This window comes from Tubulanus polymorphus, chromosome 8 (genome assembly GCF_964204645.1).
Source record: "Tubulanus polymorphus chromosome 8, tnTubPoly1.2, whole genome shotgun sequence".
Lineage (NCBI taxonomy): Eukaryota > Metazoa > Nemertea > Palaeonemertea > Tubulaniformes > Tubulanidae > Tubulanus > Tubulanus polymorphus.
Window position 1 is genome coordinate 12,559,093 of NC_134032.1, and position 16,203 is coordinate 12,575,295.

Here is a 16,203-nt window from a genome sequence, read left to right on the forward strand (position 1 = left end):
GCTGCAGTGATACGCGGGAGGGATGATGCTGATGTCGCGCTGATGATAAGCGACCAATCGATATATACTCTACTCCCTCAGTGTGATGGTGACAAGGTTTCTCAAAATCTCAGGTCGCCATCTCGCGGTACAGATCTAGAAATTCATTCAGATTTACTCTCAAAATCTCAGAAGAGGAATATTCTGAGCGAATATTCGAAGATTTGAGATTTTCTGATAATTCTCAAATGTGACCAACTTACCAAATCATGGAAGGATTTAGGATGAAAGGGCCATTTGCAGTAGGACCTTAGATTCAACACCGGTCTAAGCTCAGTTTGATGCAATAGGTTATCTAGCAACGAAAATCAAAGCTTATTTTGGTTTATGACCAATGTAACAGTTTGAGACCAATCTAAGCTCACTTTGATCTCATAGCTTAAATAACAATTTTCTTTAAGTCAAAGCTCATCTTGGTTTACGACCAAGCTAACAATTTAAGACCAGTCTAAGCTCATTTTGATTCTGCATGTATAACTAATCTAACCACTGAAGTCAAAGCTTATTTTGGTTCTATCACCAATCTATCGCAACTGCGCAACTGGGTCCAGCATTCTTAAAATGAAAAAATTATCGACTTTTCGAACCAAACGCGAATGAGAATTAATCAAAGCCAAAGAATTGCATTTAATAAGAACAAATATGCGAAGGCTCTCTTTAACCAGCAATATTCTCTTTGTCACTTCACAGAATGAACTAAACGAAGAATTCACGCGGATTTTCATCTAATAATCGCGATAATTTCAGATTTATTTCATGTCAAACAATATATAATTAAATCTATCGTTTTATTTACAAAAGTATCTCGAGGAATAAAACATAATAAAAACACTGAATTATTGATTTACATATTGAAATAATTTAACTGACATTCTTATGTTTATATATACATGACGTGACATTAACAACTTCGAACTACAACCCTTCCATAAAGACTGCTACTTCTCAAATCCATCTATGACAACATCAAATTGCCTACGAGCCCTTTAATTCACAGAACGACTCAAGTTAAGACAAGTGAAGTCATTTGATACGCAACTGACACTCCTAGATGACAATCTATAATAGTAGTTAGGCGATTTGATAATGTCATAGTAGGATTTAGACGGCAGTGCCATCTTTTGGAAGGTCTACACATCTGCACATGCTAGAATTCTAACAGTAAGCAGCCTCATACATGATGTATTTTGCAAATAAATGGTTTTATTGTTTTCATCCGTTAATTTATAAGCGATACACAACAATCTATATAATAATATGATTCTTTTTATTCAAATTGTGCATAAATGAACGGAATACGTAAACCACATTTTATGAGTCACAGGAACCTGTTCCAACCACCGATAGGTGTCGCTCGCATGGCTACTTTGCGAATGAACATGTGGTCTAATAAGGTAACCTTCTACAAGCCTAACATGGGCACTTAACAAGTAATCGAACTATCCATATGCCATTGTTTTTAGGAAGGTGCAGCCCCATTACATACAAGCATTCTGTCCTTTAGCCAAACCCCAGCCGAACCCCAACGAGGTATTAAGAAAGGTGCTGCCCCCTATTGACCATTTTCAAGTATAATAGTTTTAGAAAAGGTGCACCCCCTTTACATACAAGATGTCGATGATGATTCTGTCCTGTAGCCGGATCAGAGGGTGCTGCACTAAGCAGCCAGATCTAGGTACAACATGTATCTAGGAAGGTGCTGTCCCCTACCGCCCCGATTTAGTATTTATGTTCTGGAGTAGACTGGACTGATTTCGGCTGCTCGTAACCTCCGTGCTCCAGTTTATCCAACTGATCGTTAATCGACGACTCGTTCGAAGCCGGACTTCCGGGCACCTGCAACGAATCGGAAGTTCCGGTCAGACGATCTAACTCGTAGTCGAATTGTGGAGCAGTGTCGTACGCGTAGGCGCGATTCTCGTGTCCGGTTCCGTCGTGATGAGGTTTCGGAGGTCGATTAAAACTGCGGGTTCGACTACGTCTGCGACCCGTTAACCCTGTACCAGTTGTCGGACAGCCGTTTATATGCGTGGGTGAACTATCAACTGAAATCAATCATAATCATTCTTCAGTTTTGATCTAGAAAAAGGGAAATGTCGTCGATTTCATTTGTGAGAAAGCGTGGTTTTAAAATACATGTATTTACAAACGAAACAAACATGAAATTGTGAGGTATTTCTTATGAGGACCAAGCAAAAAGCCAAAAGGCCGTAAGCACACACGGACGAAAAAAAAAGGGAAAATAAGAAAGATAAGAAAGACAAAGAAAACGAATGGGATGAGGCCGGGAATAAGCGAGTGATTTAGGAACAGTTATAACAGTTAGGGTTATCGGAGAGATGAGAGTTCGGGTAGCTGAATTTGGGAATATGTTTGATTGATTTCGATTAATTCAATTTGAATTGGTGTCCCTCACAAACCCATCACACCTCTGGGAACGAAACAGGGAGTTTGATTTTGAAATTGGAAATCTAAGTGAAGATATAGTTGGACGATCGGTCGTTTTTTCTTTCAATCGAAGGACTTCAGATTTCAACCGATTTGAATTTCATTTCTTTAGAAGTTGAAAGCTTGAAAATGGACATTTCAATCAAACTATTAAAATTCAAGACATATTGAATTGCTCCTACTTACTTGTGTCAACTAGCGGTTTGTCCAACGGCTCATCCACTTGTCGAGCGTAGCGCCCTCTTTTACTGGGGTCGAATATGAACTCGTACATCACCCCGGCTACTACACCACCCATCATCGGACCGACCCAGAATACCTGTGTATAGATATATCATACGTCATAATATGAAAATAGGCAAAGATGGCCGCCCAATAAATCTCTCTATGACATCATCATATCAATTCCATGATATGATATGATGACTGCGTCTAGCCTATACATCCTCTCTGATGATATCATTGTTGAAAATGAAAATCCATAAATCCTCCTATGACATCATCGATGTCACGATTTCTAGAAAGGCTCTTTGCCTAAGTCCATCCCGTAATGACGCTATTCTCTTTAGTTTTGCAACCGCATTATTTGCTAATTAATCAAATCTAGAAGCCTGTTTGATGATGTCGTAGGGGATCTATGTTCAGATACTGGACATGCCTATAGAATGAACCAACTTCCCGCTAATGTTGCATGGATACTTGCCCAATGAGAAGTCCACGTATTCGTTATGAACGCTGGGCCTAAAGCTCGGACTGGGTTCACCAGACAATCCGTATAACGACACTGAAAAGAATATCAGAAATCATCATATAATCATAAACCTTTTCATTATATTCTTCATTCAATCCATTGGGATTATACAATATGATTTCTTGTAGATAACAAGAAAGTTTTTAGGATGCCATGTTGGTTTACAAACAGGTGCCATTCAACCTTAAGCCCAACGCACACGGCAGTTTTAAAACTTTTCTGACGTTTTCGTTTGTGGATTAGGCTTGGATATCACCAAAAAACAAACTGTTTTAAGTGACTTTTGATTTTATCGGATTTTAAAGCTGCACTTGATACAGTTACGAAGACATAACTTGTTCATTACGTTTGGTCGCAGGAGCTGCTGGCGATTTGCCAAAAATTACTAGTAATACAACCTGGGGGATGTAGAAACTACTGGGATCTGTCATGTAAATCACTTATTGTGTGTTTGACCACCAATATGGCGTCTTTACGTTAGAAGAATTTATGCGTGTTTGCAGAGAGCTCAGAGATGGCCATCTACACCTACCCCTGTCAGATAAGCCATAGACATGGCTATCCCGATAGCTAACGGCTGACTGCCCAATGTCGGCCGGTTCGGGTCGACAGTTGCGAAGAACGTGAACACAAAGATGAACGCCGTCAGAAATTCGATCCCGAAGGTCTGCGAGACAGTGACGTAATGCCTGACGTCAGCCATACCCATATCGCCCCGGAACACGGCCGGTACCAGTCTGAAAATAGAATTCAGATATTCACAGGTTTTCTTATAAAGCAAAAGTAATTTGAATAGGGAACTATGGCCTAAAAAGGATCGTTCGCACCCCGAATTTTTAAGGTTCAGGTCGTTACAGTTTTGATTCAATTTTGATTGCACTATCAAACACACTATACGTCATCAGTTGTCGCATCACCTAGACGTCGACCTATTCTTTAGTTCCGATATTTGCAATTCAATTTACTAAGTGTATAAGTTGTCATCAACATACGGATCGTCCCAGCTATTCATGCCATACACGGAGTATGCAGCTCTACAAACACCAAGCAGTGAGTAAAAAATCGTGTGCGACTGCGCGGCCGGGATGAACTACTGCCAGAGGTTTGTAACATTTTAAGTGAGCGGAACACAACTCAACGAGTTTCAAGATATGAAAATCCGATATGAAATTGGCATATGAAATTCGTCAGAGATTTGAAGTAGAAGGGTAAACACAGAAACACAGAGAAAATCGTCGTTTGCGGGGGCTTGGCTTCTTAGAGTATGATTTGATTCACGAAGTCGTCTGTGTAGTCTAGTCGTCGCAGCCGACGAGACGGCAGAGCGAGCAGCCGAATCTCGGAGAGCGCAACTGCGTGTAACTCTGCGACTCACTGATGGCGTCTGTGATAATCCCTGTTCTTATCACATCAGCGGCGATGATAATCCCCTCTTCGACTGGTACGATATAGTCTTAAATGGCTTATCAATGACTAATCGGTGTCTCAGTAAGAGAGGTTTTTTGTAATTTGAAAAATTGCAGATTTGATTCCTCCCTTCCATATGTTGATTTATAGGCATACGGAGTTGTTGGCTGAAATCCCGAATTTGGAGTTGAATATATCGTAGTTTTGAATCTAGTCAGACTGAATTCTTGAATCCTTGTCGGCGTTCAACATAGAAGCCATCCAAATCAGGATCCACCCCGCCCTATCTAGAGGGGTTGGTACCAGCTCCCCGTGTTTGGGACTACAGTGCACACGGCGCCGTCTATTGATAAAGGGTCCATGGATTTTGAACGAAACCACTCTGGTGAACATTCTCTCTAAAATTTCTCTATTTTCAATTTCAACTTGTCCTTCCCCTCAAGTGATTGTCGTCCATAATCGAAAATGGTTTTTCTTGACAAGGGGTTCCGGGGGTCCACGGAAAGTTATTTCAAAGTAACGCCACTTAAGGGCGTCGAGAATTATGCGGGGATATCCTCTGACACGAATTTGGTGACCTGGGGCCTAGGAAATCTTGTTCGAGTCTAGATCAATGCTCTATATATTGAAAATAATCCAGAAGTTTGAAGAATGACTTTCTTCTCTCTCTCTCTCTCTCTCTCTCTTTCTCTTTCTCTCTGCTCTCCCCGGGGTGACCGTGACCTTCTCAATCGATGTTGATTGCAGCAGTTTTTTTCGCGGCGATAATTGGAAAAACGTCTCTCAAGAATTCATATCGACGTCGCTTAAGAAGAAAAAGCAAGGGTTACTCGTATGGGTAGGTCGGGTCAGGGGGACGCTTATCAATTACTGCATGAATAGAACAGGACTCTCTAAGAACTGCTCCCGAAGATTGAAAGTATATCGACGACTGCGCGGCACAGTTACATCAACCACGGCATCGACGGCGTTTGGAGAGCGAAACTCGATTGTTGAAAGTAAACAATTTTCGTCGGCAGCTCTGTCGCGTCAAGTGGTTACTACGACGGAAAGTTCGTCTGCTATCCCGATAACGCTGACGTATATAATAAAACCGAGGATTAATGTTTACTTTCTCTCTCTCCTTCGAATAGTGATTATATTTGATGTTAGTTATACCCTCGTAATATATCGCCTATTTCTCCGGTGCTTTGATGTTGCTGCTGCTGCTGCTGCTACTGCAAAAACATCTAAATCTCTAATCAACAATTTTCGATTTTTAGATCGTGATCGGTTAATCTTCATAGAGCTTTTTCTTTGATTGCTTTTCTCTTCTATCGTATCGAGGTTTATATGGGGGTGGTCTATAGGGAAATTGGAAGTCGGGTTCCAAACATGGAATAGACGCGGCCAATACCATAAAATTTGGGGAAAAATACATCAGAAATAAATTAAAATCTCTGATAGGATGAGACGTGTCCAAGTCTCGCAAAAATGGCAACATCAATGAGACCGCTGAAACCTCTAGATCTGCCCGTTGGTTATGCGCATGATGTCATATTGGCCGTCAGGTGCTAGCAGCTGAGAGTAAAATGAAACAGTTGAGACTGCGCCTGATGGCAACAAGTGGGAACTCAATGAACGAAGACGAAAATGCGAACCGTTCCTCTGAAGACTGAAGTCTCGTAATAAGTCGACGATTTCGATTCAAACAAGAACTGTTCCGCGTATTAACGAACTTTAACTAGAACGTACTATGATGAAGAAATTGAGAAAATGTCGAACATTTCTTTTGAAAAAATGTTGGCGCGACTTCCAGGTCGTTAGTTAGAAGCTATACGAGGTTGATTAATTTCTCTAAGATCGTCTGTCTTGTATGGATGAACAGGTTTCAGTTCCTCTGGGAGACACGATTGTAATTTGATGGCGTGACATCTGTGGTATAATGTATGACCGTGGGAGTGGAGAGAGTGGAAATGGAAGGGAGATTAGAGACGTGGTAAAGAGCATATCCTCTCTTGCCAGGGTTTGGTTCCCTCCCGCCGACGCTCACGGGCGTGAGGCAATCAAAACCTCCACCCCAGTCCTGGAGGGGGTTGTATATACTAAACTATACGATCCTGATTGTACCCACCCGCGGTACATTCTCAAACGCTAAGGTTCTTGGTGAACCAAATCCTGACGAGAGGCCGAATGTCGAGCATAAAAAGAGTAAAGACAGGAAATGAAATGAGAGAAAAGAGAAGGGCGAGAGAGAAAGAGAGAGGGAGTGTGAAGGAGAGAGAAAGGGAAAGAAGTGTATGAAGGAGTGCGAAGTGAGAAACCGAAGAGAGAATGTTGATGATCTATGGGAATTGAAGGAAGATTCATTAAGTCTGGTCGGTTTAATCGGTGTAAATATTTGCTGCGATGATCAATAATTAAAGATGCCAGGGACACACGGAGCGCCGCCGAGTCGCAGACGAACTCTCAAGTCCTCGGATAATGTACGTAGATAGATTCAGCGTGACTCACTGCAGGAATACTTGCAGAGAACGATTATAGAATCACAAAATATAATAAGAACAAGATCAAGAATATTAAGAACATGCTTTTCGTTAATCATAGATTTAACTTTGTAAGATATTTTTCGATTTTTACATGTTGCAACATGCGTTTTGAAAATTTTCGAAACACCATCGACGTTAACTCCCAAATCAGAGTTAGAATTTATGTTTCGAAGGCTGAAAAAGATTTTGAACACCGTAAAAACCGTTACAGTGAAGTTCATACACGTTAATACCTATAGTATGCATTATTTAAGGGATTCTGTGCGAGTTGGTGTGCGCTACGTCATCAAAAATGTCGTTACAAAAGACAAATCAAAATTATGAATTTTTTTGATTATTTTGTAATTGAATATATTTCATAACTCTTATTGTATTTTCGTTTAATTCTGATAATTTTTGTTAAGAGCTAGACTGGTTGCCGGTCAATTTCAAAATAACTTTATTGATCCATGATTTATAATATATTATTTATTGTCGACAATATTAACGATATATGTGTGATTCTTCAAAGCGTCAATAAACTTTGAAGTTACTTTTCACGTTTAAAAAGATCGATTTCGATCTAAAAATCGTTTCCTTTTTTAATATTGTGTTGTTATTTGTAACTCGCCAGTTAAAAATTGTGTTGTTATTTGTAACTCGCCAGTTAGATCAATTACCATGTCATGTCGTCTCCCAAAAATCAAAACAAACTTTCGCGCAATGAACCTTACAGGATGAAAGCGATACTTTCACAAAAATACTGATGGGTTAGAATATAATTTACACGCTAAAGCTATTAGCACTGGTCGGAAGAATGTCCAGGGAGAAAGGTATACTAAAACTTATACAACAACTGCGGTATATCAGAACCGCGCGCGGGGTAAGTTATGGATAACGGGCAGGCGACAGGTGTGAGCCTACTGCGCCGCGAACGTTTAGAAATAACCCGTACCTCGAACCCTCGACAACGGAAAGTTCGAAGAAAATTCTCCTTTTACTTGAAGTTCTCAACCTGCAAAACACACATTTGATCGAATATCGTATTTATACATATTTCATACCCGGAACATAGGCCTAGACGCACAGGTGTAAAACTGAATAAACAATGCATATTTCTGTTCGATATTATTGCACTATGTTACACTATACTGTGTATGTTACAATGGAAAGTAAAAATGAAGTTTGCACGAAAAGAAATCCTGCAAGGGTAAGAATATAATCGGGGGTCCACGCCGCTGGGCCAGTGCAACCTTTATTGCACTGGGGCACCTCGCCTCAGCACTTGTAGCTGTATACAGCTTCAAAGCTTGCTTGGTGTCCCTCTCCATATCGTAAATCAACTATTTCATATATTGTGTTAATTATAAAAACCATTTTTTTGTGGAGAAAATAAATCATTTAAGCATATCGCCTAGAGTTCATACGCCCGTGATCCAAGGGAAGACACTCAAAAGTATAAATAACATTAGCAGGTTCGGGAACTTCCTGGGGACATGTTTGTAAAAAAATTATTTCAAGGTTTACTCCGAGTTAGCTTAGTTGGATCTAACTTGTTTTTACAGTTAAAAGTAATTTTCAATTCCGAGGAATACGTAAGGCTAAACAAAAATGATGCATTGTTTCTCCTAATCGACCGGGTCCTTTATTTAACCGCAGTAAAATTTTGTAATCAGTTCATCTCTATAACTGTCGGTTCTGGTATTGTGAGCTTGATCATGATTTTAAAATTAGGGTAGTATTGGCCAGTCGGGTCAAATTTTAAGCTCAGTCGAAATGAGAAATTAGGTGTCAACTTATTTCAGCCCAAAACTCGAAATTTGCTCCGTGTAGGAATCTTAAATGAAACCTATCATGTGAAAAATTCAAGCTCCAAGGCGCACTATCAGGAAAATAAGTTTTAAGTTAGGGATCCAGAGCACGGCGAGCTCCACCATGAGTCGGGTGCTATCTAGAATATAAACAAACGACCTTGGGCGATCCCTGGATTAGAATCGGAATGATGGTCGTATATTTTCGGGCGTAAACGCATAAACTATCGTCGTCAAACAATATCGGAATGTTTTTATCGGTAACTGGCGATCTTTTCAATTATAAAGGATCAAGACGTCTGCGTGCCTCGTGACGGGAATACTGGATCAAGCGCCAAATCTCCACAATCTCGAGAATTGTCACAGGAGAGCGAGAGAGATAGATATGGGGGGCGGAGGGGGGAGAGGGTGACATGGGAACTTAAAAAAGGGGAGATACTGGGTCTATACATCACGACTTTGGCTTTTAAATCAAAATATCAGTTTCCACTTTTACTCACGACTGTGGAATGGATCCACTTCGAAAATCTTATTCGTGAACTATATCGGTTTCAGCGTAACTTTTTATGACGTTTTACACGCAGGTTGATGACGTAATATTTCGCTCAGTCCTGATTGATGCCGCGATCTAATTAAACTTGTCAATTAACTGAACTTGCTTTAAATACTCGACTGTGTAAATAAAATATACTACACGAGCTACGACAGTATACTATCTATCGATGTATCTGTGACGGAGAACAGCTAAGAGAGCTATGCGCGATAGAGGGATTGAGATAGTGTTGGGAGAGAGTGAAGCCGCCGACGAAAGGAAGGATATGAGGTCGGGAAAAGAGAGGGCCGAGAAATGCGAGAGGAAAGGAAGAAATGGGAAAGCAGGGCGGATCTCTTTCGGGAAAAGGGGGCGCGTATAGAACTTTGGGTGGCTACACGCGTTTGTGGCTGGCAATGACGGTGCAGCCAGAAAATTTTGAGATGCATTCTGAGCGCTTTCTTGGTTGAAATTAGGAATAAAATACGCTCACGATTTCACCACTTTCTAAACTAAAGTCTTGGGGGGGGGGATTCCTAGGTCATCCTTCCAGAAAAAGGGGGTGCACCCCCCGAATCCACCATTATAGGAAGTGGGGTCGGCAAGGATATCTGGAAATGGAATAGTACAGTACCATATATGGATGTTTGGATGGATGGAGGGAGAGTATATGTACTTTCAGTAATTGAAGTAGGCAATGAAACTCATCTCACTTCTGATACAGAGAACACTATAACAACCAGTCACCACAATATTCTGCTTATTGTCCAAATGACGATTCAATAATCTACGACTCATTCAGAATTCATTGTCGGATGGATATTAAATTTATCGGAGTAGATCGTGTTTACCAGTAAATAGCAGTAACTGGGAATCGAGGGATTCTATCGTCGTGTTTTATGATGTATAGGGAAAGTCGTCTGCTGCTTATATACCGAGCCGAGGTCAACGCGAGTATTAAAAAACCTTTCGTCGTCTCAACGGATCAAAGAGCATAATATGATTATAGATTTATGCTTTTAGTGCCATTTCGGGGGGTTGTAGGAAGTCTGGCTGGACCAACGGAGGAAATTTGGTGTATACAATGTAAACAATATACAATATGCGATCCGCAATCCGAGAATTTGAATTTCAAAGCCTGTTAACCGTTAGACCGTTGTATCAGTGCGATATACTTGACGACAATATCGGTCTAAAGTACTCTACACGTTTGTTTCGTGAACTGAACCCAGTAAAACTGTAAAACTTATGATTAAAAATGGGTCAGTTAAGTTTAGGCTGGATTTCAGTTTACCCTTTTTCGTGCTCTGCTGTAATTGGTTTCATAGTCATGGCTTGGACTTAAGACCAATAAAGGCCCTCTTGGGCCGATTCTATAATCGTGGGTTAGACTTAAGACCAGTCTAAGACTATCTTAATTCTATAGCTAATCTAACAGCTTAAGACCAGCCTTAAGATTTAAGACCACTTTTGGACTTAAGTCTCGATTATGGAACCGGCCCCTTATTTCTACCTGATAGACCAGTTTTGGAATTTAAGACCACTTTGGCTAAAAGTGTCGACTATGAAAGTGGCCCCTGATGTATCAACTTACCCATAGATCAACGCAGTTCCCGCAATAGCGCCCCCTATTTGCGCGAACATGTAAAACAGGCCTCGCAGCGGGCTGATCTTGAAACTGGACATCATAGCTACAGTAACGGCAGGATTCAAGTGCCCGCCCGAAATATGTCCGAAACATTGTACTAGAGTGGTCAGCGTGACTCCGTGTACCAACGCCTTGAACACGACGCTCACTTCGTAGTGGTCATCCCAGTTCAGCGTGCACGCGATCGTTAAAAACACGTAGAAAAACGAACCCAAACATTCACAAACCATCGAGCGCCAAAATTCGATCGTCCGCACCTCGGTCCGCATCGGTAAATGTCGGAAGGCGTGCTTTCTGGCGCGAATATTCTCGATTTGTTCTGCCAATTGCGCGAAATAGGTTTCCATCGTCGATGCCGTTTCTATGGCGACCAATTGTAAGTAACTATGGTCGCACGTCATAGGTTTATAAGAGGTCACGTGCTCAGTTAGTCACGGAACGTAAAATTTAAGGAAAAAAAGAGGAAATTCTAATTTTGAATTACGTAAGCGTCTTAACGGTTTGATTCCTAGTAGAGTCGAACGGAAAACTATCACTCATTGAGATACTATGTCTTCAACTTAACCGAGGGATGCTCCGAAAAAAGCGTCCATTTTCGTGACCACAGACTCCCGTCGATTAGTGCCTGAATTTGCTTCTGCCCCGCTGGAAAACTAATCTGTAGCAAGCGGTGTCCTTAATTCTCGACGAAGTTGCCGCGGTAACTTTGATCAAATTATCTGCTATCGACCTAAAACTCCAAGCAACTCCAATCAAGTGTACCAGCAAATTAAAACTATACCGTTTGCGAAAGTTAGCTCGTAGTTCACTTTGTCACGTGATAAACTGGAGAGCGCATAATCCCGAAAAGGTTAAACCGTCAAATTTGAAGTTCAAGTTTATGCAAATTCCGTTTTGTCGGTTATAATATCCTATCTAGCTTCTTTGAAAGGCGCGCAATCTAATAGAGTCTATTCCGCTGAAGCTAAACTCCGGTGCGCGGTTGCAATATCATAATGTATCCCGGAATGTGAGTAACTCCCGGATCAGAGAATCTGAGAACATCGTCTGCTACTAAGCCGTCATATTGCACGGATCATTAATTCATAGAGTCACCCGGAGCTCTGGTGGACACGCCGCGTCCCGACCGCTCTGCTACACACACATCAGCAGTGATAGTAGAGCACCAGCCAAGCTGCAGAAACCATCCCGAGTGAAAGTTACCAGCAGCCTCCGAGAAGATGGAGATGAAGTGTCGGTTGCCTGAAGAACAGTTGTGATAATCGCTCATTTTGTTGTTGGACGGACGAGGCAGGCGATTTCCGCTGAGACTGCGGCCTGGTTTTCATAACCGGACAAAAGTTTTCGATCGATCCATCTCACAACAGTTGCGTTGTATTAGACCACAGGGTCCAGTTGCTCAAAAGTTTGTTAGAATCAACCAGTGGATAGTTGAAATAGTGACACTTAAAAATCTTTAACCTACCTTTTAAGCAACTGGCCCCAGTATTTTCTAGGTTATACACTTCATATAGTACGAGTTCAATGTTTCTAAAATCGGACACTAACAAAAGGTATTGATTTGTTTCGTTCTTTCAGCTCTGACCATTATTTTCTGTAGGTCAGAGGCGTCTCGAAAGTCGGTGCAGTTTCTTCGATCGGACAAAGGATTTTCGTTCGCGACACGGTTGCTCTCGGAATTCTCATTAAAAACCCTATAATAAGGGCCACCTTCGGTTATCGGAGTTAGTCGACTATAGTCGAACTAAACGAAACCGAATGTCCGTTAGTCGGAACTATATTCCGGATATAGTTCGAAAATCAAGCGCATTCGGTTATCAGTTCCGACTACTAGTCGACTAGAAACGAAAACCGAATTTGGCCAAGGCAGCAGTTAGCAATTGACCAGAAATTTCTAGGTTTTCGCGGATAATCAAACACGTCTCTGTTGGAAGCGTGATCTGGGAGCCGGCTCCTTGCTTCGGTCATCATCATCTCCTATTCAGCCGAAGCCTGACAGGACGCCTGAGCCCCAAAGGTGCTGATTAAGTGAAATGCTCATTACCTATCTGTGCAAGCCACTCAACCCAGAGCCACCGTCTTCTCCCATCCAGAATCATCATTTCTGTATAGAAAAAATGAAAATGTTTGTGTTCAAAATATTTTACGATGCTCACGCGAAATTACGCTAGATGGCGGACGAGTGAAACCCCGAATCTCGTTTATCGTCTTTCAATATATTGTTCAGGATTGAAGATTCTCGATCTTACCGATAGACGGCGATAATATCGACCGTTGATCTAGATCTTTTCAGCAACCAGGACAACATACACTCATCTGGATAATCTGTATTATGAATTATGAATTCTTTCTACAGGATAAAATCCGGTCAACAGCAAAGAGGACTTTTAAATTAGCATCACTCGGAAAAACTGAAAAACAACTTTCGGATCATTTACACGTGGAATACTATTAAAAACACAAACATACATGTAAATGGTTAAAATTATTTTCTCTAAAACTTATAGTTATTTATTTCCAAATCCCAATTTATTGAATGGATATACAACAGATATGCAAGTCCCAATAGAGGCACAGTCCATATTTCAAGATACAAAAAGACATAAGAACCCACTGTTATACCTGGGTCCGGTTTTATAGACTGGTATCAACTTTTACCCAGGGGCTAACTTAATCCATTTTCGATTGAATCAACCCCATGGGTTTAAGTTGGTACGAGTCTATAAAACTTGCCCCTAGTGTTTTCAAGTGATTATTTAATTTATGACCGATCGAAAAATGGTTCAGATCTCTGGTTCAACTGAGACCGCGGTCTTGTCCTCGTTCAACTGTTACTCAACCTTGTGAGGCCGGTCTGGTCCACATGGGAGATTCCAAAGGATTTCAGGGTTTAAACTAACGAACCCTTATTCCTCGTGCTGGATATAGCGTGACCTTCAACTTGCGTAGACTGCACTCGCCTCGGATCTGATCGCGGGAACAATAAATTCTCCCCGAAGAACCAGGCGAATATCGGGGCAGTCGGAGCGGGGAATGGTGGTTATCACGATGGATGATGCGATTGAAGAAACCTCTAAGTCTCTGGTACGCAATGATCCAAGGCAATCGACTCAAGGATAAACGGAGTCTGCTGGTGATGAATAGTGCATCAATCCGAAACTGTGGTTAAAATCGTTCGTTTTATCACGGAATTCGAAAAGATTCTACGCCGGTATTCCTACAGTATTTCAGATGAAGCTTCGTGACTGCGGACCAAGGGTACAAGATAAACTGTTCGTTATAACAAAGTTCCACTCACCCTTAACCCGGCAATTAATCAAAACAAACGAATGCATTTTCACATTTTCATTTGGAAATAAAATTCATTTCAAATTAGAATCAAAATCAATTCTTTATTTTTTCTCGAACACATTTCACATTTTCACATTTCCAATCATAAGTCTCTGTATTCGGAATTTTGTCCTTTGCCGCTCGTGAACTCAAGTCACCAAAGATTTATATAAAATACTTTGGAATCCAGAGCCTAATATTCTCACAGGACAAAAATTCCTTTTCACGGGATCCATAATCCAGCGGTATCTCGATTATAAAGGTAACAAAAATCCTCCGCATTCGTCGTCCCTAAGTCTAATTTTAACTCAGAACTGTGGAACTGATCCTGGTATTTATTTCTTTAAATCAGTGTGGTCGCCTGGTGGCCATCATGAAAAATCTGTGGATGCTAGGAAAATCTCATGGTTACACAGTGATTTCATTAAACGGCGGAGTCACCCTCTTTTCAAGAATTGGTGGTTGTAATGCTTTGTAGCCATTTTTCAAAATCGCCCCATAGCCATTTTTAGAAATTCGCGGTCGCCTGGTGGCCATTTTTAGAAATCCGTGGTCGCCTGATGGCCATTTTGGAAACTCGCGAGTGTAGCAGACGGAACTAGCATAACCGGATGAATGCGTACCCGGTGATGAATATTTGAAAACAACACCACCGGATAACCACTCTCCGTTCATACTAGCCATTATCCTTGGCGGACACGGTTTCACAATCGGAAGTTTTCAACCAGGGGCCAGTTACTCAAAAGTTGGTTAAAGATGACCGGCGGATAAATACCATAGTAATTATGAACTTTTAATTGTGACTATATCAACTCTCAACTGGTTAACTATCCAACTTTTGAGCAACTGACCCCAGCATGTAACGTAAGCGTATTCTAAGCCACCTTTGCCTTAAGATCTGTTTTTGCTGACCCTGTTCAGCCTAAATACATTCAGCCTCTATATTGACCGATGTAACGCGTTGAGACCAGACTCACAATCTAAGCCCAAGGCCAGGTTGTGGAACCGGTCCTACATATTCTCCTGCGTTTAAACTGACGCTGTAAACGGCGCCTCCAGTATCCCAATGAAACAACTTCACTTTCCTGCGTCTTGTATATATAGTATAGTTCAGCCTGAAAAATATGACTTTGATAAGTTAAACACAACAGAAACCTTACAAGACTCCAGTATCAGACTCGTATCATTTCATCTTTCATCTTTCTAAAGGTCGTGTTGAAGGTGCGCACGTGTTTGTCAACACAAACGATCGGAAAAATTTGATTCTCATATTGTGCGGTCGAAAAATATTTACCATACTTTTTTCATAATCAAACTTAAGACAACGCCGCCGGGGAAACCTTAGAGTTCTTTACCCAAACTTACTTGGTTTCAACGCAAACTGGTTACATAACGGATATGTTTCCCAAAAAAAAAGATAATTTTGGAGTCGAGAACGAGAAAGATATAATCCTACTGAATCTTTGAAATCATCGAAAATGAAGTTTTCGCGAGTAACTTATCAACTTATCATCATCTTATTGAATCCTTGAGTTCAAAGAGAATGAGAAGATCGTTATTAGTAACTAATCATAATTTTATTGAATACTTGAAATCATTGAAAATGAGAAGATCTTTATTATAAGTAACTAATTATAATTTTGTTGAAACTTTGGAGTCATCGAGAATGAGAAATTGAATAACCTAACAAATTGTACCTCTATGACTGTACCTACCTACCTATATCATAC

At 40.9% G+C, this 16,203-nt stretch overlaps 1 protein-coding gene across 1 annotated transcript; it reads right to left on the minus strand.

Moving 5' to 3' along the window:
• Positions 1-776: 776 nt before the first annotated feature.
• LOC141909607 (aquaporin AQPAe.a-like) lies at positions 777-12,325 on the minus strand. The gene is made up of 5 exons (XM_074800112.1): positions 11,090-12,325; positions 3,771-3,975; positions 3,191-3,271; positions 2,674-2,806; positions 777-2,084 (listed from the first exon to the last, which is right to left on the minus strand). The coding sequence occupies exons 1-5, from the start codon at positions 11,542-11,544 to the stop codon at positions 1,759-1,761; spliced, it is 1,200 nt and encodes a 399-aa protein (XP_074656213.1). The 5' UTR covers positions 11,545-12,325; the 3' UTR covers positions 777-1,758.
• Positions 12,326-16,203: the final 3,878 nt, after the last annotated feature.